General features: G+C 45.3%; 1 protein-coding gene across 1 annotated transcript in view; it reads right to left on the reverse strand.

Annotated features, from left to right (window-relative positions):
• zfpm2a (zinc finger protein, FOG family member 2a) overlaps positions 1 to 26,298 on the reverse strand; it is a 78,115-nt gene that overhangs the window by 42,430 nt on the left and 9,387 nt on the right. Inside the window, exon 4 of the mRNA XM_067237412.1 lies at positions 13,394 to 13,512. Coding sequence (XP_067093513.1) covers positions 13,394 to 13,512 — 119 coding nt within the window. The remainder of the gene's footprint in view (positions 1 to 13,393; positions 13,513 to 26,298) is intronic.

The following is a 26,298-nucleotide window of genomic DNA, read 5'->3' on the forward strand; positions in this document are numbered from 1 at the left end:
ATGAAATACCAAAACCCATTCAGACAAATCCTATGAAAACTACTGTTAATATGAAGTCTTACCAACTAGTCTTTAAACTGTAAAATAAAATAAAATAAGACAGAAATTAAGTAATTCATCGTAACTCTTTTTCACAGAAATGTAGCTATTGTTGCCCATTTTAAGGATCCTCAAACTACTTAGTAAATCTTTGCTAAAACTATATTTGTACTTGAACGTTACAAATACAAACAACTGTGGAGGAAATAAAACGACAGACAAAAACAACACAGCTACTTGTCGTTGAGCCCTTGAACACCAAGAAAACAGCCTCCCTTTCTTTCCCTTTTTCTGTGGCGTGTTGTTATTTATCCACCTCCTCCCTGCACTCCGCTGGCTTCAATACCCTCACCCTTTTTTTTCTTCCTTCTTTCTGGGCCGTGGTACCGTTCAGCGTGCAAGAGATACTGCGAGCAAAACACTGTAGTCAGCTGGGAAGTGATTACAAACTGATGCTCCAAATTCGCTATAAAATGAAAATCAATATTTCCACAAGTTGCTGCAACATAAAAGATAACCTTCATTGATTTTTCTAGACTTAGGCCTCTGTGATAACATCTAATATAAATTTTCAGCCGAACGGATTTGGATCAGAGCAGAGCAGGGGGCTCAACGATAAGTTCCGTGCACATCTCTCAGTTGTTTTTTTTTTCTTCCTCTCCTCCTTTCTCCGAGGCAGGGCTGTGCTATTTATAATTGGCCCCGCACGAGCGAAAGCTTCTATCAGGAATCTGTTCTAATTTTTATTACTGAGGAGCTAAAGCCTGTTCCAGATAATTTGGAAATTTCAGGGGAATTGTGATAGAGCTGATGGCAGCGCCGGACCGACTCCAGAAAGGAGCTAACCTGTAATAGCCTCTGTGACTGGGCTGATTAAATGTTGCCATAGATGAAAGACCTGCCATCACCGCAATAAATTAACCAATCACACAAATCCCAAGTCGCTTCTAATCCCTCCTTGATACCATGATCCTCTGATGGGCTGAAGGAGGTGAGGAAGAAAGTGGCTTGTGACACTCAGCCTCCCATAACTCCCCGGCTTCCTGTGTAAACAACTAGCTAATGATATCACAGATGACCATTTCACCACCACTGGCTACTCTTAACCCGTTTCACGGTCAGGGCAGGTGAAATCGATAGGAGCCTTGGTGGGAATGATTCTCTCCTCATCTTTCTCTCCTCCTCCTCCTCCCTCCTCCTCCTCCTCTTGCTCCTATCAAGGTCACTACCGGCTGTGCTGCTGTGGCTCTGATCCCACAGCTGCCGGATTTAGACAACTGAGAGATCAAACCCAGTTTAAGTCTGAATATCTTAAGGAATTCAATGACTTTATATTTGGATTTTTTACTGACGACAGCGCATCTCCTTCCTGCAATATCTAAATAAAAACACTCATTTAGAGGTCTGTTCTGTGAGGGGTTGTGTGCTTTGTTCAGAGACGCATTTAAGATTCCAATTAATAAATAAAAATAGCTCTGTGAACATCACTTTCAGTTACTGTTTTCCTTTTCTCTGGCAGAAAAATCCTCCATAATAATGATGACTTCAGTCAGTAAATGTCCTTCATAATAACTGAACATCTGTCTCAGCTGTACTCTGTTTGCTCTCTCCCAGACACAATGCTTGACCCAGCACTAATACTGTACCTACATGCTACTGGTCGCTTCCAGGTGTCATGTCCATTTCTGTCTAAAGCTTATGGATGCTTAAGTCAAGTTTATGTGTCCTGTATGTTACTAACATGGAGGCGAGGATAAAGGATTTGCACCTGTTTTGTCAGACTGTTTACAGCAGACAGCACACACACGCACCCACACCCACACCCACACATACCTTGATAACGTCCATTGCAATTAGTTGCTCGCTATGATGAAACAAATTGCATGTGGTCAACTGGAAATTTCATTAAGGCAGATTTTCCTCCAGCCCTCGTTATCATCCTCTGTATTAATATTTTCTTAGCCTCAAGGACAGATTGGTTGCAAGGGTCTTTTTGTTTAATAAAATGGTCAGAACCTCTCTCAGTCTCCCTGTTTCTCTGCATGCACAGAGGGCTGTGTTGTATTCTGTCTATGTTTACTTGTGTTGAATTTCATTTGTAAGCTAAAAAACATTTTCCGTCACCATCTCATCTAAACAGCAGAATACTTCAATTTCTCAGGTCCGCTTTTTATGTCATTCTCTCTCTCTTTTTTTTAAATAAATGGCAGTGGTTACATCTGCCGGAATGAAACGATACTTTCAAACTGGTGCCTTTTTTTCCCAAGCCATAGCATCTGCTATTGGGAGTCTAAATAACAGAAATATGCAGAAATTGCGCACTAATTCCCCTTGGAGTTGGTTCTTGGCTGGTGCCCTGTCATAAATCAGAGAATTTCGATATGAAATGAGGCAAGCTGCTCTAATCATTTCTGCATTTCAAATTGGATCACTGGCTCAATCGCTTGGCTTTTAAACTGCTTGCCTAAGAGCAAATGTGAGGTGGGAGATAATTCGGCAGAAATCTCTCCCTGCTCTCTCTCTCTCTCTGTGCGGCAGCTAGTTTGCTGCTTGAGTGCAAGAGAATGCTCCCCCCCACTCCCCCCGACCCCATCTTTTTCTTTTCAACTTTGTTAAATTGACTTTTCGTTTTTTAAATCGATTAAATTGAGAGTCAGTGCTGTTCCAGGAATCTTTAAAGGGACGCCCATCAATGTGCACATGTGCCTTTATTTGGTCGCTATCATGGCAGCACTGGGGGTAAATAAATATTTTCTCATTTAAATGACCTTTTATCCTGCTGACTGTGCTTTAAGCATCAAAGTTCCCACACTGACTATTGGTTACTTGAATCCATTGGAATTGACACAAGTTCATAGATATGCAAGGTATAGTATATTATTGACATCAACTGTGAATAATCATTTGTTTTGATATTTTACAGTTTTTTCACCAAAAGACTGAAAACGATTGTACACTAGGAATAATTATTAAATGTTCCTTGTCTGCCTTGCTCATGAACCTTACCTAACAAAAAATGTCTTTAAATGACCACTGATTAAAACAATTAAAATAATAATATTAATTTCAAAAAAATATCTAAGATTTACAGCCCATGCTCATTTCCATTCATGGAGGAAGGGAGGACAGACTGAGGGAGGAAAAAGACAGAAAAAAGGGACAGAAAACGAGAGAAAGGGACCCAGGTAGTTCCAATCATCCTGCTCTTCCAGGTCTCCAGGCACCGTGAGGTGCTCCAACTACAACGCCATCCAGTTTAGTGTAAGCCCTGCCTGCCCTCCAGACAAGCTCAACTCTCCTCTAACAACTGTCCTGATGTTCACCAACCTATTTAGCTGACACAAACATTTCATTTTGAGATCCAACATTATTACATGTGTGCTGCAGGTGAGTAATATTATGCATCACTATGTACACTATTTGAAGTTCAGAAGAAGAGAAAAGTCGAATTTGTAATGCATGTTTCACTGTTTAATAATGACTGGGAGGTATAGCACACACACACACACACACACACATACGGAGGTCTCTTTTGTGCTCTGCTACGGTCAGAGCAGCAACATCTCATGCCTCAGTTCCTCCAGTTTGAATCATTTGAATTTCCCATTTGAATTCAATTGGGAGCGACATGTTTGATCTTTCTGCATGTGAGTTGGGGTTGAGTCCTGGAGCGACGGGAGGGAGGTGAAGACATAAAGGAAAGCCTGCAGCCAGCGATGTTCACCTGTATGGGTATTACTACAGCCTAGGGGTCAGACCATGGGACAGGTGGCCAAGACACATACACTCAGCACAAACATGTGGGAGGGCTTTCATCAAAGAGGATGGAGAAAGCCATAGTCTGTCAACCAATAAAAAGTCACAAATATCCCCTTCTCTTTGGAGTAAATAAGGACAATGTGAGGCGAGATGTTTGAATAAAGCTCTGCCTGGAGATAAACCTCAGCCCACCCTTTAGGTATTGAACTTTAATACATTCTTTTGAACTCTTCTTTCTGCTCTGCAAAGCCAGTACTTTGAGGATGCATTCCACCAGCATGTTTCTAGCATTACGTTACAGGAAAGGATTCATAATGGAACGTCGATTTGTTTTGTAAAAACCCGAGGTGTCATGAACCGAAATCTAAACACACAAAAACAGTAACAAAGAAGAAGCGATTGCGATTGAAAACAAAGATGACGTCTGCTCTCAAACTACAGTAACGATGAACAAACTGATGCAGGCTTCACCCATTTGCATATTTTCTGATCGTGATCACATGACGCCGCATTCGATAGTTTGATCCTGATGTGCACTTCAGAGAAATGAGGTCTTAATAAATCCACTTTAAAGACCGACAATATTTACACCGAGGTAAGTAAATAAGATAAAGCCGGTGAACTTGCCCCTCTGCTAAATGCATTAGACGTGAACTTCCTTATCAGAGCTTCAGCACACGGGCTGTTAGGAGATGGGTTTCCAGGGCTGGGAATGGTCTTTGTTACCCAATTAGTCTACTGACGACCCTGTGGTATAATATTCCTGCTTTGACAGCCTCATACACACAACCTAATGTGGTGTTGGACCACCAAAGAGGGGGGTGGACACTGTCCAGGCCTCCTCTCTTCCTGCCCAGCCTATCAGGCTTCTTTATCTCCAAGCCCTGACACGATAGCAGACCTAATCGCCATTTTTCATGGAATACTTTCATTCCAACCCCCCCTCCCCCCCCCCCCCCCCTTCCCTCTGCTGCTGCTGCTCATCCATCTGGAGTCATTTGACAAGGCTTTCTCTCTGGGCTTTAGAGGGCATGAAGCCAAGCAGACCAGGAAGAGGCTGGGGCTGGGGCTAGACCTGGTGAGGCTGGAGTTGGGGCTGGAGCTGGGGCTGTGGCAGTAGCTGGGGGTAGAGGCTGGAGGACTGGAGCTTCGACTGAGACTGGGGTGTGAGACTCGGGTCTGGGAGACGGAGGTTGAAGCTGGGACTGGGTGGGACTTATCAGGGCCAGGCAGCAGGGACCTGCCTCCCTGTGGGGTGGGTGTCCTCCTCAGTGCTCTGGAGGAACTGAAGCAAGCAACCGCCTGAGCTCACCAGCCAGAGCAGCCAAGAAGAAAGAGAGAAGCACAGCCCAGCTATCCACCCAGGCCAGGTCTGTGAGAGGAAAGACGTGCCACTAGACTCTAAATAATGTATGGAATGGGACAGGGGCTAAGACCCTGGGGCTACACACATTCTGAGGCGTTCTTGTCTGGCATTCAACAGAAAGAAGGAAGTGTAGCTGGTTCTAAGACTGGGAACAAAACACACAACTTGGAAGAACTTCTTTTAAACGAAGATACAGTAAGAACAAAAAACGTCCATATGCTTTCGGAGGTCCTCGAAACATGTAGATGAAAACGGCCTGCCTGCTTGGAAAACCAAACACATCTTACCAAATACCATAAACAAAATTGACGCCGCAAAAAAGTGCAGTGCTACCTACCTAGGAGCTGGATATGGAAACAATCAGGGATTATCTTCAGCACTTCTCAGGGAAGTTGTTTCAACATATCTGAAGTACGGCTACGACAGTGACAGATGGTCAGGCAGCTGGCACCACTCAACTTCCTCTCACTCGCTTTCTTACCCCCCCTTCTTCTCCTCCTGAGATTGCGTTGAATATTTCCATGGTATGCAGTCATTTCCATTGATTTGGCATGGCACACTGCATATTTGTAGTCAAAAAAAAAAACATACCCGTCCATGATGTGAATAAGGTTTTAGTTTGCTATCATAGATTTGTGCTCAAGCTCTACTACAGAAGCAACAGAACTGCTTTCAAGTACTTCGCTAGGGGTGAAATCTCACTGCTTGGTTACCAGTTTATCTGAATCTGAGCTCAACGTAATCAACGTAAAGGCCGGTCTATATCAGGTATAAACACGCTCTGACATTTATAAACATTTCAGATTTGGGCCGATAGTGGGTCACTCAGAAAAAGGCATGATCTGCTCTGGTTAAAATAAAATAAGCCCATGGTGTTTATTCCCAGTATTAGGCCTAGCTTTAATTTATTTGGGACTGAAACGAAAACCATATGCTGCCTTCTGCACCTCTCAGAGGTGAAAGTGTGTTTTAATCCAGACTATATCCCTCAGACATGTGTAATCCTGTCTCTTCTGGGACTCTGGTTGACAGCGGACACCCTGGGGGCCTGAAGCACCGGCACGCCCCCCATCCCCCCCCAGCCACCCCAACCCCACCACCAGAGGCAGGAGCACCAGCCGCCCAGGATCTAATACATTCCCTGGAGAGAACACCCTCTCCCTGGCCCCTAGTTCTGCTCGGCCCCTTGCACTCACAAGGCCCTCCAGATCTGGCACAAACACTTATCGCAGACGGTGCCAAAACATTGTACTTCCCTTTTTTTTAAATGTAAAAAGTCTGATGGGAATTACACATCTCAGAAAAATCTTCTTTGATAATAATTGTATTTGATTGGTCTGTTTGACCCCGGCTGGAAGTGCTGTGGCCCTGTAACAAGCGCTCTGCTGCTGGGAGGACAGCGCTGAGGATAGAACAGCTTATTAAAGAGACATGAGCAGCGTTCCAGGAAACTGAAACAAGGCTGACCTCCCCTGTACTCTCCTGTCTTTCCTCTCTCACCATGGAGGACTTAGTCTGGGGGAAACCGAGGAAGATAAAAGCCTTTTCCTTATTAAGACATCTTTTCTTTTTACTACTTTCTATGAGAAAGTCAATTTATGATAGAAAACACACACATTTACAGCTGTATATCATTAGGTGTTATCATATAATTATTACACAATATATTTGATCTATTTGCAATCCAAAAATAACAGCCCGCAAATTATTCATCAGATACATCTAAAACAAAGAAGCAGTGATTCTCCGGTATATTACACTATTAACACTAGTATAATGCTACCTTTGCCGTATCTTTGGCATGATTGAGTAAACTCTGCAGTCGCAGCAGCAGCAAACACAAAGCCAGTCAGTGAATTCTGCTCTGCTTATCGGCACACCTGCCATATCTGTTAGGGAGTTGTGCTGTGATGTAAGGACAGGGAAATGTCAGGTTCACTTGTAGATCAAGTCAACCATGTATTATCTCACATCCCACAGAGGAAATCAGCAAGGGCCAGGAAAGCGCAGAGACAGTCCCTTGGAGAACCTCACACACAGTGTGCCATGGGTACCGTAGGGGTTCTAGCTACGGAGCCACAGGAAGGAAACTTTAGGAAAAGAACCACACAGTTATCCCCCCCCCCGTAAAACACCCCCCCTCCACCCATGCCAACTCCACCCCACATAACACAGATACATCTCCGTCTGACTAGATATGGTCACGTAATTGAGAGACAAATGAGAATAGACTGACATTATTGAAACACGAGTTCTCCCACCCTGATCAATGTGATGGCATGGTCCTTCATACACACACACACACACACACACATTATTGATATTGTCTGTATCTTTATGGATGACATCAAAAAGACAGCAAGTAAGCCAGATAATCACCATATTACCCATCAGACAAGGTCTTGATATTGGTGTAAGCCCAAGAAATAATTGATGCATGCAATCACAAATTGGTTCTCCGCCTAAAATTTGGGCCCATTATTTCATTAGACGAAGCCACATTCTTGCTGCCAAAATGATTTGTGTGTCCAACACAGAAATGTAAATCCTGTTAGTCCTGATAATGCTGGGCTTTTCATGCTTCTTACAACATGGTGTCACTTTGAGATTAAAAAGGATAGTCAACCTTTAAATCAAAATGTTTATATAAATCAAACAAATATAACTTCTGTTTTTTGGTTTATTTGCTTGTGTGCCGTTTCTGTGGCAACCCCCTTGCCAGCCCCATAGTGGTCTTATCCTGCGGTGTCTTCTTGCATATGTAATTGGATGTTACTGTAAATAATTGCCTGGGCATGTGCCAGTGTCGTGATGATGATGATGATGATGATTTGTGCATGTGTGTGTACACTCATGTGTGACTGCGTGCAAGAGCCTGTGTGTGTTTGAGCATGTGTGTGTGTGTGTGTGCGAGAGCGTTTGCCCCATCCGTACTCCACTCTCAAGTCCCACTGATTCTCCTTTCCAGCCATGTTGAATCCTCTTTCCCTTATCAGCCGAGCCCAGGCCTGCATCAGCCTCTCCTTGCTATGACAGAGGCTACAACAATAGGCCCGCGATACCGCTGCTTAGAGCTCCGTTTCTGAGGGGAAACCTGCCACAGGCGCAGATTAACAACAACACACACACACACACACACACGAAATAGATTGCAGCCTCCAAAACAAAACATTTTTCAGAATGCCTCCCCTTGATTAATGAAGCAGTGACAAGAAGAAAAATATAATTTGGCGCGGAAAAATCCTGCCACCACTTGTTAAAGTTTAGGAGGGGTAGGTAACAATAAACATATTGGGAAAAGAGGGTGGGCAGAGGGAGGAGATACGTTGCTTGAGTGATGGGTTGAATAATTTGTGGGGCTTTTTTCGGTGCCCAGGCCCCATATTCCTAACCTTGTACCGAATTACTCAATAAAAAACTGTTTTTGACAGCTTCTACCTTTCTCTCTCTCAGGCAAAAAATTAGGACACTATCTTGTCAGTTCTCTCCACTAGGTAACACTCTCTGCTCACAGACCACAAGAGGTTCTTCCTAAAAGAACACATATATTATCCATGATGATAAAACTCACTATGGCAGACTCCACCATTTTTTGGTGGCTTCCGATTTGCACATTCAATATTCCTGTAGCTAACATATAAAACAATACTAAATTATAAATTGAACATGACACAGAGTTTGTCTTTCTAGTGCCTAAAAGGAAATGAGTCTTCTGACAGCTGTTTCTTAGCCTCCACATCCTGTCTGCATATAAACACACCATAGCAGACTGAATACACTATTGTATACAACAGACCATATGGGAAGAAAGAGTAGATGTCATTGTGCAAACACATTTCCTGACAATACAAATAATCACTCTTCAAAGTCAGCTCCTTACTCCACATCCCTGTGATGTAAACGGAGACTCATATCGATGGAACTTCACCTGTTTCCTGCGGCACAGACAGTGGAACACAGTCCATTGGATTGTAGAATACCTTCATAACCCATCAGATTATCTATGAACAGGCTTTGCTTTAGATCTCCATGTTAAATTGTCACACATGGAATGGTAGGATCCCGTGTGTCCGAGAGCAGGTAAGGACCTGGCCGAAAGCACAAATCCCTGGGAATCTCGTCCTGGCTGTAGCAGTACACTATGCACTCTATTAACAATCAGCTGAGGCTCAAACAGAACAGGAGACAGCTCTCCAAAGTGTCCTCGTCTAAGGACGTTTACTACACAACCATGTAATCTGTGGCTCATTAATAGCTTGCCTCCAAATCAATTATTAATACCCAAGATGGGCACCAGGTTTGCAGGTTCTGCTCTGCAGACGAGCCCTGGGCCTCTCACACTCTCCCTGGTCCAGTCCAGCTCACATAATTACCACGTTCAAGACACCTGCTACTCAATAGCTTTGACCCAGTCTGGCAATTTAGCCCCGATTGCAGACATTTATGTCTGAGTGTCACTATTAATTTGCGTTAATTTGGAGAGCGAGGCGGCGTGCGCGGGGGCCGGCCTGGCGGTGGCGGGCTGAGAGCGCTCGTCGCTCACCTGCGCTGGGGCCGGGCTGTAATTGGACTCTAATGGTCTGATTGATCAGGGAGACGAGTGAGGAATGGCGGGGGAGGAGAGGCGAGGGGGAGGGGGGAGGGGGGAGGGGGGAGAGAGGGGTGAGGGATGACGCTACTTTGTGGCAGCTCCATCAGTCAGGAAGGAGAAAAGTGTGGGTGGAACAGTCGGGGTACTGACGAAGGCACACAGCATGGGTCTCTCTCTCTCTCTCGCTCTCTTTCTCCCGCTCTGTGGTTCTCTGCCCACCTCCTCTCTGTCTCTCTTCCTCGCATTCAGTCTTTTCCTCACATGCACACGCGTACACACCCCCTCAGCCGTGATGTTGTTTTTAGTCCCTAGCCTGTCCCTCAGAGCTCCATGGTCCAGAGCATTTGATGAACGTGACAGTGAGCCTGTATTCAGCCCTACCAAACTCTCACTAAAAATATGCTCACGAAGGTCAATAACATCACACAATATTATCTTTATTATATTATTTCTAAAACACAAGTAACTCGTAGCTCATCTACGACTGGTGTTGCTTTTTGTCTGGCCTGGTCTGGAGTGCGTGAACAGACCAGTGCGTTAACTGTAACCGCAGTCCAGTAGCTCCCCACCCGCACCCAGTGCCCTGCGGCCGCCACGCTCAGCACATCGGCTGTGAAATCTGCTCTCCTCTTTGATAAACGCCTGAGATGCGACCCTATCTCTGTCCAGCAGATGCCCAGATTCCCTGTCATGCCTTTCCCACTCGATTTTTTCTTCTCCCCTCTCTCCCTCCACAGCATCTCTCTCTTCTCCCCTCACTTTCTCTCCCGCTCTCTCGCTCTTTTCTAGCTCACCAAGTCGCTTTTCTCTCCCCCCCCCCCCCCCCCCCCCTTCTGTCTCTCTCCCTGTCTCAGGCAGCCTGGACATCTGTAACGCTCCACTCGTTGTTCTTCTCCCAGTCTCCTCTCCATCATGGACCCAGCCACGGAGACCCACAGCAGCAGGAGGAGCAGACCCTCAGAGAGAAGCCCTCCCTGGCCTGCTGTCCAGCTCTCCAGCCTGGCTCCTCCCCTGGGGGCCTGCCTCAACACCGCTCACCCACACGTCTCTACACACTCACTCCCGAGCACCGCGAGGAAAGAGAGTTACAAATGAGTTCCTGCGCTGTTCCTGGAGAGGAACCTTCGTGAATATTGCAGGCACCCTGTGTTTATTTGTATTTTTATAAAAAATGCTTTTCAAATGGCTCATCAATAGGGACAACATAAGATGGTTCTTCATACAGTTTGAGATAGACTTGTGTATGCAGCAGGCAGACAAGAAACCTTGATCTCATTCCAGTCTGAGGATAAACCCTCTCTTTCTCAGGGAGGCCATATTGATATCACGCAGGCAGGTCTGCAGCGAGTATTAGACAGGTGACGGGAGGTGGCAAGAACACCACACACTACACCTGGCTGCCACGGGGCGCTTCATTCCCCTCAATCGCTTCCAAATCTGACAGGAAAAGAGAGATTCAATAGTCTCTGGAGGTGATACTTCATAAGAATGATGGAGAGCGCCTCTTGGGTGAGGTAGAGACCCGTGAAGAAATCCGGGTTTATTTCTACCTGAAATGCTTCACACTGCCTGCTGGCCTTCTTTAGGGATACTCGTTGACCTGACACGCACCAAGTCTAGCCTCGTTCTCTACTTCACTGGCCTCTCAACTGCCCTGTTTTATATCTCCGTTTCGTGTCACACTTTGGAATTAATGAACTAGAAAAAGTGACGGTTTTCTTGAAGATGAACTTTGTTGCCGTCTTCCCCCCTCAGACCGCTCAGTGTTCTACATCTACAGGAGCTCTATCTCCAGGTGAGACACCCCAGCTTGTTTCGATCATTAAACATACATGGGTGGAAACAAGCGGAAAAATCCCCATCCGCTCCCACTAGAAATAACTCAAGATAGGACACCTAGTTAGAGATCTTGCCAATGGGCCTGTATCATACAAAGGAATTGCTAAATCACCAAAGGCGTCATATAAAAATGGTTTTCTAAAACAAAGACATGGTCTCCCTTGTTGGAACCAGAGACATTGATAGATGCTAGCTCTCTGGCTCGGCACCTGTCGAACGTGAAACACATTCATATTAAAACCCTTCAAGATACCTCAATAATACAAAAATATGCCAGTCAAGCTGACCCAGGCTTTAATGAGGTATTGTGGGAAGCGGCTAACAGGCAGTACCCCATTTGAGAGAGGAGACTTAAGAGAGAGCAGGGCAAGCGCTGAAGCATTGAAAGTACACCCCTGAGAATAGACACACAAGAGATCCTTAAAGGCAATATGCCAGAGCTTTTCCTTTCCCTTTAATTGCAGTAGACTTGGCATATTCTCCACTCCCCCCCCTCCACAGACCATTACAGGTGAAGACCAGCACCTGGCTCCCTACAAACCAGAGATAGGAGGATCTGTGAGGGAGGATTGGAATCCACCGAGGGGCTGTTAGTTAAGCACTGCCAACACTTGCCAGGAGCTTATTGAGCATGTGCGATCAGTTGAGAACCTAGTTAGTTTAGCGGTTAGTCAGCTGAACTTAACTTTCCAACAAAGGGAACATATTGACGGTGCACAACTGAAACTACGCAATAAAGTGTTTCTTCTGAGGGTTAGGTGGACATTGCCTTCCCTATCTGTCTTTGAAAGTCAATCAGGGATGGCAGAAAGTTGTATTTGTATGTCACACACCGCATAGTTGACTTGAGGTGTTACTGCTTGGAATCACTTTCTCTGCCAAGGATAACTGGCTTTGCCGGGAGAAGGACTCCATATTTCATGGCTGTGAGACGGAGCAAGTTATTTAAAGCCATTGATGACTTCAAAACCACAAGGGGAGCTTATAAAACAGTCAAAAACTGTTCAGAGAATGATTTAATAAAGTTATGAGTTAAAGAAATCCGGCAGAACGGGGCCTCCGAGTCAAAAATCCTGGTGGACTTTTCCGTATGTTTCTTAACAGGATGACTGTGAGATTGGTTAAAATTTTTAATAAGAATTTCTTAATTAATCCAAATGCAAAATGAAATGCCAACCCCTAGAGGACTCCTCTCGTCACCAGAGCACCGGGTCAACACAGCTTCAGCTGCGAAAAAGGAACTAAACGAGGATTGCTGGGAAGGAGAGGCTAGCTAACTGACAACTGTAAATTTGAGTTTAGAACAGCATCAAATAGTAATGGTCATTCCTTTTATTTTGGTTCTGGACAAAATTCAAAATCCACCAATTAAAATGTTATGTTGAAAAAAAATGAAAAAGAGGGTTTTAACGGATTTAAATTGTAAACTTGGATGCATTTCAAAGCTCTGCTGTTGGGGCCTGTTTGTCATTCAGCCAGTCAAGTTTTATAGGTCCACAAGACTGTCATGAGGGACATGCTGCCATATATTAGAATGAGCTGCAACCTCTAAACTTTCAAGTAATCTTGTCTGAGATCTCTAACTAGTATACACAGTACTAACTTTCTTGTCAATAAACTCCAAACTTCGATCCCAACATGAAAATGATCTTACTGTGAATTCAAATTAGTTTGTTGAACGTGGGCAGAGATTATATTTGTGATGTTAGCTCAGTAAAAGGAATCAGTTGTGCAAAATGGCAGACAGATCCAAAGACTGCATTGAAAAAGAAAAAGGAGAAGACCCAAACAGAACCTACCATGCCATCAGGACTCATCTCGATCTTTCCGTCAAACGGCCCCCACGTGGTTCCGACAGGGAGCTGCTGCCGGCTGTGGATGCGTCGCTCTCCCTCCTTCAGGAATGCGTCCAGCTCTCCTGAAACACACAACATCCTCAAAGTCAGCCATTTTGTTTGTTTTATTTCCGGTAACTGATGAGTCATACAATGATTTTAAATCAGTTCATTCAAAGCAGGCCATTTAAGACAATGAATAGGATGAGGTAAGCCAAGATGACACTTTTAAGACAAACTGTCCTTGTTGTATGCATGTCCTTTTGGTCTAATGCTAAACAGTTGGACCGGATTCACAATTGGAAAACACTGGTTAAATCCCCTGTAGTTACATTCACACATCTTGAATGTAGATTTGCAGTCATTGGGGCTATTGTGAATCCGTCAAATAATAATAATACACGACAGGTTAGGTCTAAAATATTATAAGGAATAAGCACATTAGCCATCCGTTATCTGTTTAAAGCGGTTCTCCAGGACCTCAGCATGCTAACCTTCCCTGAGAGGTGCCTGGTGTTGTGATAATCAGATGGAAGCATTGCAGGCCTTATGGCTGGCAGAAGCAGGACTATTTCTGTTGTTCCAGGAAGACCGCCCCCCCCCCACACACACACACACACACCCCTCTCCTTGTTAGTGTTGTGCAGACCAGTTAATTAGCTGTGTAACCGGATACCCCTGTTAGCACAGCTACACCCTCCAACCCTCCCCAGCAAACACCCCCTACTATCTTATCTCTTAGATTCAGTGTACTTTTTGGGACAGTGATTAACCAAATAGTTATGATAACAGACCGCTGGTTGGCCGTGGTTTTGTGGTTGGAGGACGGGGGTAGGCGAGGGGGGTGGGGGGGTCATACAGCTCTTCAAGTGCACATTTCCGGCCGGTCGCCTTGACAACACTGAGTGGCCTGGTTCAAGAAGGATCTCAGGCTCTGGAGGATTCTAAACCCTCGGACCTCAAGTGCAATCTGCTCTATCTTCAGTGGGAAGACACTCTCCAACCATGCCAAACCACCAGGACTCCTTCACCCACAATAACTCATCATCCTTTTATTGAAGGCAGGCTGCTCTGCTGAATCTTCTCTCTGTTAGTTTTGTGACCCTAACTTAACTCTAACCTTACTTTAACCCCCGCACAATTTAGATCATGACGTTTAGAGCTAATTTACATGTAATTTTCATATCAACTTTCTTTTGGGGGGGGGGAGTAAAAGTACCAGTAAATAATAATAAGATTTGTTCATGAGATACACGGTGGATTGATGTAAAGGATTTCAGTGGTGTGGTCCTTTGAAACGGGAATACATTCATTCATATACACTGTGTTTCTGTTCAGCACACAGTGTTCAGCAAAGCTGCACATGGGTAAACGCACGTCTGCTGTTGCCTTCAACCTGTGCAGGCAGAGGGGTTATGAAAAGGCCCTGGGGGCCTGAATGGAGAGAAACGATGATGACTGAACTTTACAGAGCTCCTCTGATATAACAAGCTATTCAGCTCCACTCTGCAGATATCAGCCTTGTATCTGCGGCACGCCATTGTGTCAATCGGCGGGTATGTAAATGCTCTTACGTGGTTCTCCTCATGCATAAACAGAGCGAGGTGATTGGCTACATCACTGTTACCTAAATACCAACCTGGGTGATCCTGGCCTAATCACGGCTGATCACTGTTGTAGCAGCACAGGTCACACTGACAAGGGCAGTCTGACTTCACTTCTTTGAACTTGTTTGGCCCTTTACGGGGTTGGCACAAAACATATTTATTTTAGATGTGCAGCTGCACAGCGGGGATCTGAATGTCACATAAACGGGATGACTTCATGTAATCTTTTTTCGTGTGCAAATGCTAAATCAGTCAGACAGACAACAGGCAGACGGTCTAAACTTTACTCTTTTGAGGGAACTGAGTGAGTGCCCCCCCCTATCCCCCGCACCCTATCCCCCGCACACACCCCCCCCCATCCCATCCCCACCCCTCCTTCCCATATCGTCTGCAGCACAAGGCGTCCCTGCCGGTGTAAGGGAAGGTGGCTAAGCTCATTAGGGGGAAATAATTAAACATTGGAGCACAGCTGGTCGTCATCAGAGGAGAGCTCACGGAGAGCCACAGCCACCGCTTGATGCATTCTGTTTGTCCTCTGATAAGACAGGCAGCCTTTGGATGCATGTTCCTGTTTAGCCCTGCTTGACTCGCTGCTAGACTCATCCCCAGCGGAGGAGATCTGCACTCCTGTTTTTAGCGGGGTTAGTTTGAGATGGGGGGGTGGATTGAGCAGGGGTATGTGAGTGCGTGAGGGAGAGGGGGGCTGAGAGGGGGGATGACTCCTGGAGGTTTGTGATCTAAGGGGTTTGGGTGCCAGTTGTTTGTGTCCTGTACCAAATGTTGCCTGAGGACCTTGGCTCCCAGCTGGCTCGCCACATCTGTTGCAGATACCAGTGGAAGACTTTGTCGGAAAAATAATAAGCTTTCAAAAATAAGCTTTTTTACGTTTCAGGCATTTAGACAAGTACATTTAATGCACTTGATGAAGATGGATACATTATGACGCAAACATACAAAAAAATAATAATGCTGAAATTCACTTTTCCTAATTGTCATCTTATTGAGCTGTCAGTATTACTAATCAGTATTTTAAAGTCATCCTACTGGAGCTGACAGTAAGCGCTATCAATCTTTTGCCCTTCCTTGATCTAAATAATAAATTAATGAATCTGTCTTAGTCACACAATTACAGAATGAAATACTGGGTATCTAACCCCATAGTGCCAAGTAATAAGCAGGATCTGTCTTGGAAAGGAAAGTTACAATGAGACGCAAGAGTAATTATCAAACATAGTCCCTGTTCTTCTCAACGTCGCTCATCATACTGAAATGCCAGAGTCTTGGCAAGAGGGACCTGATGATGTGACTAAAGACCCTCCTCCCCCTCTCCTCTCCTCGCCCACCCCACCCCACCCCCGTCCCTCGATAAGATCATCATCTGTCGCTAGACTCTAGGGTCTGTTCCTGCTCTCCACAGATACTTGGCAGACCAATGAATGTCCCTTTGTGTGGAGAGATCCTCTTCAGATAGCACCCAAGATGCTCCATGCTGGCATCTGTTTGTTTTCTATGGCTCTGCGGACTCATCTCTCCCTTCACTGGCGTACGACTGAATACTAACAAGCGCCTCTCTCTGGCAGGGAGCCATCTTGGTGTGATTTAAAGAAGAGATGGTTAGTGTTGGTGGCACCGGCAGACCCCCCTTACCCCTCCGCCCCCCACATCCCAAATCATACCCTGCCCTCCTTTTTAAAATCTGTTAGATTAACAATGACAGCGTTGTCTCAGCCCTACCTACAGTCACAATTAAAGAGGAGGGCCTTTGGTTTCTGCTGACAATCACTGCTTGCAGTCCATAAAAAGGTGGCCGTTTTCAGATGAAACATAAATGAAAAGTCATGAATAATAATGTAATAATTATAATTCACACATTTCTATGTATAAACAACCCCTGATTGGTGTATTTCTGGAATGGTGATGATCTGTCACCATGTGCAGATGTATTTGATTGCAAATGTTGCTGTGTAATATACATCTGGAATTAGACTTTTACGTAGTGATGATTTTTATTATGTGACGAATCTGCTAATGGTCAAAGATGATCCACTGACCTCTGTAGAAGAACAGTAATGCCAGGTTTACTTAGGATGAATCTAACTTCTGAAATAACATGTAGATCCATACAAACAGACTGTCATACATAACCAGCACCACTGTAGTTTTTAATTCAAAGATGACTTAACCGTGGTGGATCCCCCCCAAAAAGTCTGAGAACTATAACAAAATAGATCAACTGTTGTAAGTAATTGCAGTTCAGAGGTCAACAGCCCATGAGTGGCAATTCATAGATAAATCTCCGAGCTGAACCCCTCGCTACTGGTAAGAGCAGGTTACACAAGCCGCCAAAAGGGACATTTATTAATATATGGTGAGAGTGAGGCATATAGGGGTGAAATGGAATGTTCTGTATCGGTTCAACAAAAGGTGCTACATCTTTAAAGGAGATATGTGATATGAAATTTTACAGCTGAAGGAGAAATGTCACAGAGCCTTGATAAGAGAGCGATGAACTTTCCTCCCCTTCCCCCCAAACCGCCATTATCAGGCCCAAGTGAACAAAATGCCTCATTTATAACCCACCGCCACACTATTATCTCTGGGCGAGACACTTGTTTTAAAACACTGAAGGACCTTTTCCCCCTTTCCCGCTCTCCTCCTCTCCCAGACGAGAGCCCTCTGCTGGCGCCCCCCCTCCCTTCCCCTGCCCGCCCCCCGCCCCCCTTTGAACAGCGGGAGAAAGTTGACGCTTTCTGCAGAGCAAGTTTCCAGGCAACCACATGCACACTGCTGAGAAGGGGGTTTGGGGGGGCTGCCCTCTGGTTCATCCTTGTTTTCAGACAGTGGAGAGCTGGGGTGGGGGGGGGGTGGGGGGGGTGGAGTCAAACTGGCCGAAGGGGATTAGGGGGCTTCTAGCCCGGGCATTCTATTCCAGAGGGCCTTGGGAGGACCCTCAGGCTAAAACACACCACAAATCCAACCCTTTGTATAAAAGTTATTTGATTTCATGCAAAGTTACAGTAGAGATTTTCCTACAGTACGGATTTATTTGCTTGGCGGTGTTGAAAGCTAATGATTGATGCTGGACAAACAGTACACAGGAACAGCGAGAGTGACTGTAAACAGGAATTATTGACACAAATACTGTGCTTGTGTGCTATCACGGAGTCAGGCTGTCAGACGCTGGGTTTGATCAAAGGCGTGCTGAAGTTTAGCAGGCAGGCACACTGACAAGCATCAGAGAAGCATCCATCTTGGACAAGTGCAGCCATGTCTACTGATGGTATGTAAAGTGAAGTCGGAAAAAACTTAAAGAATGATTGTCCTCCCACAAAGATATCAAAAAATCTCCAATAACATCTAGAGGACAACACTATCCTTCACAGGATTTGATTGGTTTGAATGTATTTGACATTTGAGAGACATCTACTGGATATAACTGTTATTTGTCCTATCAGAAGGACTGAGTAATTGATGAAATGTTTATTGATAATGGTCACACACAGAGTTAAAACACAATTATTTTCCAAACTGTCACTAGACTACCATGAATATCAACTTGGCTCCACTTTTTAACCAGTATGTATTTTTTTTCTTTACAAAAGTTTCAAATCGAGTGTGCTTAACCATAAAGTAAGTCAGGATTGTAAACATATAAACAGAATATGTGTTAGCTACCTAGGGTCTTTAAAATTGCAATTATTTTACTCTGAGGGACTATTTCAAAGTGTTCCTGAATCTCCTCCCAAGTCTATTACCAGATTCCAGACTTCCGTAAACGGGAATTCTGTTTTCCCCCTGTGACCTAGTTGTCTTTTGTGAGTAGGTTTTAGCCGGAGCAGTTTGACAGTCAACAGATAAGATGGATTAAGCTTTTTTTTTCATCCAGTTTTGATGTGAACAGCGTAAAAGCGGGTTAAACCATCCAGTTTCAGGAGTATTTTTAAATGCCTGGAGATAGTGTGATAAAGCAGCTAAACCTAAGACTGGGGCTGGGAAGGTCAAGGTCGGGGTTTGAGAGAGCAGCTACCGTGGTGATGAGGCCAGCGCTCGTCCGGGAGCGGGTGAGGCTCGCCGCTGTAGCCAAGCCCACCTCTCATCGCCAGGGGAACGGATACATGCGAGGAGTGAAACTAAACCTGCCGAGCCACTATGGGCAACATCAAAGAGCCGTGCACCCCGGCCTGTGTGTATGTGTGGACATGTGTGGACATGTGTGGCTGGGAGAAAGGGTGAGAGGTAGTGTGGAGGCGAACTCTACTTGGTTGTAAGTGTAAAATTGGTGAGTCTAAATACCTTATCCCTAATCTTAAAGTCATTCTCTTTTCAAAAATGGGGAGTATAAAATTTATAGTTTTAAATCATTTTAAGGAAAAAACTATTGTAATTCAAAATTCGATTTGTAAAATAATCTGTAAAACATCTTCTCAACAAACAGTAAACATGTCTTGAGTTATTTTTGTAAATGGTGTATTTTGGGTTTATCTTTTGCATTACTGTGACTCAGATTCAGTTAGTCTAACCATCTCTAACCTAAACTCAGGCAGACTCAGCACAGAGACAGGAAGTGACAGCCACGATCACGTGACACAGATCAGCCAATCCTGCATTAATTTGAATACCAAATCCAATGGGGATGGAGAGAACTGCATTTTTTGGTATTCATGAGTGCCACACAAATCAACAACATCTAAATCACCCCCAGACACAGCCACAAAACATCATCAGTCTGGGAGTGAGACGGGGACGTGAAGTTTGCTCAGGGGACATTTTTTGAAGGGACACATTTGGAGACATTTTGTGGACGGCTTTCCCCTTACTGCTCTTCATGTCAGTGACAGGGCAGAGTAATCCTATACACAGGCTGCTATTGTGAAATGAGAAACTAGCCTCCTTGGCAGCCAGAGACCAGATGCACCTCTCTCTCTCTATCCTAATCTGTAAACGACTTAAAGGAGCCTTATCTCCAGGCTCTTCTGCTTCATTTCATGCTTGATTTACTTTAATTTGTCTGATAGGGCACAAGGATTTGGAAATGGCCCATCTTTCGGCGGAAAATGTTCTGATTTTTCTCTGGCATTGTTATGGGGAGGTTTTTGACTTTTCTCCCTCTCCCTCTCTCTCTCTTTCTCTCTCCATCTTCTCTTCACTCCATCTTCTCTCTCCATCTTCTCTCTCTCTCTCTCTCTCTCTCTTTCTCCATCTTCTCTTCACTCCATCTTCTCTCTCTCTCTCTCTCTCTCTCTCTCTCTCTCTCTCTCTCTCTCTCTCTCTCTCTCTCTCTCTCTCTCTCTCTCTCTCTCTCTCGCTCCCTCCCACCATCTCTCTTTCTCCTTCCTTGAGAGGGGATCTCTCTCCAGCGTAGCAGTCTGTTTGAGTGCATTTACATTCGAGCGAACGCAGCAGAAAACACAGTTTTCCATGTGGTGTGATTTTGTGATGGGCAACAAGCGCCCGACACCGGAGCCGTGTTTGCCTTTCACATTCTCACTGGTCCCGGTGCAGCCGAGTGCTTCAAACCACAAAGATCTTATGTTTAAGTTAAGAGGCGACCAGGCCCTCCAGTTTAGCAAGTGGGTGAGCGGCTGGCACTGATAAAGTTGCTCCATAATAAAGGGCCGGGACGGGCGACATGTCTGCAGACGCCTCCAGTTCTTTTCTCCAGACGGAACTCAAGTGCTTCCATGTCTGTCTGGCTGCTCCCATCAGCACAGGTTCTTACCCCGCATAGTCAGCCTTTGAATGGCAGCCCCGGCACTGAGCTATGATTAGAGAAGCCATATCTGCCTCCAGATCCTGAATAATCTCCATTCTCCCCCTACCCATGGGTCACACAGGCAGCCACACACACATACACACACAACAACACACACACACACACACACACACACACACAGAGATGCGTCAAAACACACACCCAGCCAGTACAACCCTTCAGAGACACACAGAAAACAACACAAAAACACACAAGAGGAGCAGAGGAGGCTGACTGACTGACAGACAGATTAGGATGTTAGGTTGCTTCTCTTGTCATGGTGCCGCTCCTCTCTACAAGTTACTGCAATAAGAACTATAAATAAATCTTACATATAACATCCATCTTAAAATCGTAACAAAAAAGGACTGTTTTTTTTAAGCAACAGGGTGAAATATATATATTTTTTTTTTAAACAGCAAACGCAAATTACTCTAACAATGCAGAATTCAAGAAAAGATCTATGTCAAATGGCAGTTTGTCAGGTATATGCTCACATTCACAATCCTAGAATACCCAAGGGTTGCAAGATAACTCTGTTACAGTAAACCCAAATAACCCCCCCTTTTACTCCAAGCTCTGGTGGTTCTGTTGTAAATGAGTTACAACTCCCTTATTCAGACATCCCCTTCTCACTGACACTGCAACGTCACTGACTCCTCCTCCATACATAAACACACACGCATGCACACAGACATGCAGGTGTACAAATACACACACACACACACACACAGGAAACAGTAAGGAGAACATTGAAATTCATCTCACAGTCTGAATTTACTTAACTGCGGGTCTGCGCGAGGTGATAAACGGAGTGATGATCCGGCAACACGTCTTTATCCATGCTTTGCTTTAATTAAGGGCGGCTTGTTTGTTGAAAAGATGATTAATATGCCAATGAAAATTGCATAATTGAATACCACAACACTCACACAATCAGGGAGGAACATGCCGTTTTTTATTAACTTTTTATTATCATTATTATTACTATTATTTGGTATTTTAATTCAGTTGACAACCGGTCCCCACCCCCTCACCTCCATTTCAAAACAAGCTGGAATTGGCGTGACCGGGGGGGTTGGGCAAGCTGGGCACAGCTGTTCATCCCAAGAGAGGACAGCACAGGCTGGCCATCACTCTGATATCAATACCTTCAGCTAAGAGGAGGCGTGTGTGTTTGTGTGTGTGTGTGTGTGTGTGTGTGTGTGTGTGTGTGTGGGGGGGGGTTGGATGTACCCCACAGCCAACATGTAACCCACTTGAGGGTGCGCTGTTTTGTAACTGAATGGAGACCGAAGGTCTGTGAAGGTTGCCTGACTGCAGTCCTCATCTTTCTCAAGTGGAGATGAGGAGTGCAGAGAAGACCTCTCAAATTAATGTCTTACCTCCACAAAAAAAGAAGAAGAAGAAAACTAGGAAATTAGGAAGTGGAATGAAATGTGTGGCAAAGTCTCACCTCGCTGGCTCTCCCCGTTTGCTCAGAATCACATCTTCTAAAACAACTTCCATGAACGCACATGTTAATGTAAAATACACATATCACCCATTCAACCAATTACAAAGATACTCCTTAGAAACAGCAGAGTGCTGCTCACGGCTTCACTGAGCAAACCTGCAGGGAGAGTTTAAAGAAAGCAGCTTTGGGAAGCCATTCCCCGAGGGCAAACCACCAACTGGGCGCCAAATCGTCCACATATTTAGCAACACAGCTCTCGTTTTCATAAGGATTCTGTAAGCTTGTAACAGTGAGGAAGACCTTACAAAGGAGCCTCCATTGTGGGTAATTCGAGTGGACATGATATAAAACATGGATTCAATTGGAATGCGGACAAAACAGTGGGAAGTGAGCGTCTTATTAAAGACGTTCTTGCTAACTGTGTCGAGGCCCACATATCGAGAAGACTGTCAAATTAAATACAGTGTGGTACAATCTCTTTCTCAAGTGATGAGAACTGTGATTGCATTTAGTCCTATTTTAGATTATATAACTAACAACCATGAAGTTTTATCATAAAGCCTCTTAGTATAGTGGATCAGCAACTGAATTTGCATCAAGCCACTGCAGCATAGGAGCACAGTGATTTGGCTAATCTCTTGTTGCATATTTCATCACCATGATCACGTGTTCTTTTTCTTTTTAATACCGTGTAGCGTGTGTGTGCTCCAGATTCGATATCAAACCCAGGTGAAAGTGACGCACAAGCGCTTCCCATAGAACGTCTTTGTGACTGCAGAATGACTAGCGACTGATCAATGCAAAGTTTTGATCAGGATTTCAGTTCCTGAATCCAATCGCAACTTACATCAGTAGCTCCAATCTAACAGAGTCGCATCCGCTTTGTGAGACTTCTTAGAAGACTTTGAATAGCAACCTCTGGAAGACTGAGATAAAACATCCTTTGGAGACTCACCATGATGTTTGTCCAATTTTCCTTGATTATAAGGAAAGGGGGGGGAAAAAAGAGACGACGCAATTTGACTGTGGAGCGTCAGAAAGTTTTCAGTTAGCTGATATACAAGTCAAGTCTGGCTGTAAGTCGACTTAAAACGCTTAGGTATCAGTAGAGACAGCTGCGACATCCCCCTCTTATGATTCTGTCGAGACTGTAGCCTTATCAAACCTTTCAAATGTCTCGCAAGCTACATTTCCTCTGACAAAAGGCTCTGGCAAACCCTCCTGAAGGTTTCATCTATATACACTAATATTTCCAATCCAATTTGAACTCAGGCAGCCAGAGTGGTCTGAGAACTAGTTTACCAATCTCTGCTTTCCAAGACTCTGTGTGCTCAAGGCTTGAGGGGTTCAATCAATGGCGCTTTGATCTCGGCTGGAACCATAATTATTTAACATTGTTACAAGGATTTCTCTAATCCATCCTACCATTAAATCCCTTTTACACTCTCATCTTCTGCAGCCTAATCTGCATCTCGGCCCCACGTTTGTCTCTCCCTCTTGTCCCCCCCCACCCCACCCCCCCCCCCTCTTGCCCCTCCCTCTCGGTACCTCACTCTCCTCTCTCTTAATGGACTCGGGTGCGGAGTCTAGCCAATGCTGTTGCCATGCAGAGACCGTTGGGTTCCAGACAGAGGTCCTGTGGCTTCAGGAAGCAAGTGCTCATCCGACCCGAACCGCCGGCTGCTGATTGTCCGTTTTTAGTAGATCTTAAGATACTAACCAAACACAGTTATATATGATTTTTCAGGCAAGCACAAACTTCAACTCCCTGACGGTCGAGAATGCACCCGTTTAAAAACATGTCTTCTGAGTTTTGTCTTCTGGTCATGCCTCTGACTCACGAGTGCCTCGGAGAGCCCACTGTCCATTTTCGCAAATATTTGTGCGTCAGTGTTTGGCCACGATATAAATAGCAGCGCGGTGATCGCAAACATTTGTGGAGGCACCTGCCACTGTTTTGTGGCCATCTGCTGCCTCCAATTCTCCTAGCGTGACATATGTGCATGAAACCTGAATCGGTTATTGTTTCTGTGTGGACGGGTGGTGGTGGTCACCGGCCCCGCCTGCCGGCAGACACGCGGCAGGCGGGGCCAGAGCGAACACCGAAACGACCACATCTGAGGGCGGCCATGTTGGAACACGTCGCTTTTGTTGACTAGGAGGGACTGAGTGGATGAGTGGAGGAGGAAGGGGAGGGGGGTCGCGGCGGGGAGCAAAAGGAGGCAGATTAGAGTGGGCGGGGGTGGCAGGAGCCCGTCTCTGCCCGTGTCTGACCACTGAGCACTGTCTCTGAGGGCCACTCCCTTCAGCTGACCCCTTCATGAGCGAGCGTGGCGTGGCGCCCAGCTGGCACAGGGCGACGGGCAGGGCATGACCACCAGGCACGGCCAAGTGAGGAGATTTGTGGACAAGGTGATCGCATCACTTCTGCTACCTTGTGTTTAGTGTTCATGCCCATCCTACTGTGCTCTCCTCTGTTTATGGAGAGCTCTGGAAAGAGCATTATCCAGTTATCTTGGCTCCCTTATCTACCACAAATGCTTTGTTTACTTGGTAAATAGTACCAGGGTGATGGTATCGTGTTGATACTTAGGATTCAAAGATTACACCGTCATTACAGATACACATCAAAGGGGGGGTTAAATCAACCACTAAGCCATAACGTCAGCATTTCTGTAGGTAGGTAGGATTTCCTTTTAATAATAATAGAGACCCCCACCCCACACACACTGATAAACTCACAGAAAACCTAAGTAACTGACAGGACTTTAATCATCAGAGCTGCTCCCCTCTCTCTTCCTCTCTCCCTCTCTCTCTCTCTCTCTCTCTCTCTCTCTCTCTCTCTCTCTCTCTCTCTCTCTCTCTGAAGCCCAGTTTTCTATGAGTTTTACGGGGGTGTGGTTTACGAGAGCAGACAGTGAGATAAGGATGGGAATAAGTTCATTAGCAGAGTTAGCTAGCTTACACCCTCCACTCCCAATTAGCCCAGAGCTGAGACTGAGATCGCTATCAACGCCATGAAAATTTGGAGTGAATAGCTGCACATGCTATCACGGTATCATACACTGATGGCAAACATCCGTGACGAGGGATGAACACGGAAACCGCAGATCGCTGTGAAGATAGAGCTTAAGGACATGGCAGCGCCTGCTGAAGACGCTCTCTGGGTGTTCTGCGAGAGTTTCGCTACATCAGAGAGCGAGAGAGAGTGAGAGCACGTCTCGGAGAGAACGGGAGAAGCGAACCGCCCACCAGATTAATGAGGCCCGCGGTCGCTCCGGTCTACACAGCGTAATGACAGGCTGGGTACGCGGCACGTCCACAGAGCGCCGGGCTTCACACGAGGGCCTTAAACGGTGGTGAGACATGAAAAGTTCAATCAGACGACGCGGAGGCTTTTGTCGTCTCGCGGCAACGGAGGAAATTGTCCCGGTGTTTCAATAGGTCCAGCTAAAGCAGGTGGGCCTCGGCGGTGCTAGGCCACCTCATTAAACAGCCTTTCCCTCTAATGGCCCATTCCAAATCCCATTCAGGTACACACACACACACACACAGACACACACACACAGACGAGTGATTAAAAATTATCTGTTGGCGATTCTAATCACACCTGCTTAAACTTAAGAATGAAATAACAAAAGGCCATTTGAATGCTGCCTATCTGAACATTTACAAAGAGATTAAAGGGGGCCCGGCAGTCTCAAACTAAATAAATGTGCTTTTAATCGCTTTGAACAGGAAGACATGTCATTTCAAATGGCGGTATCTGATTGTCTGATTTACTCTTTTATTTAAATTATAACATGCCCATCTGACTTTTCCAACACAATGGGAAAAATTAAAAAGGGGAAATGGGCTTCCATGGCAGGACATGATGGGAGAATGAATGGCATTATTAAAGATCCCGATTACTGTCTGCCAACTCATGCACGTGGACACACCCTGACGCTGGGACTTAAAGGGTGCTGAAACTTCAGGTCCTCAACCATGACTTGTTACAACACAGGAGGAGCATGACTAGGGGTCTAATCTTGTAAACAAAACCTACCAAGAT

The sequence above is a fragment of the Osmerus mordax genome, chromosome 6 (genome assembly GCF_038355195.1).
Source record: "Osmerus mordax isolate fOsmMor3 chromosome 6, fOsmMor3.pri, whole genome shotgun sequence".
In the NCBI taxonomy this organism is placed as follows: Eukaryota; Metazoa; Chordata; class Actinopteri; order Osmeriformes; family Osmeridae; genus Osmerus; species Osmerus mordax.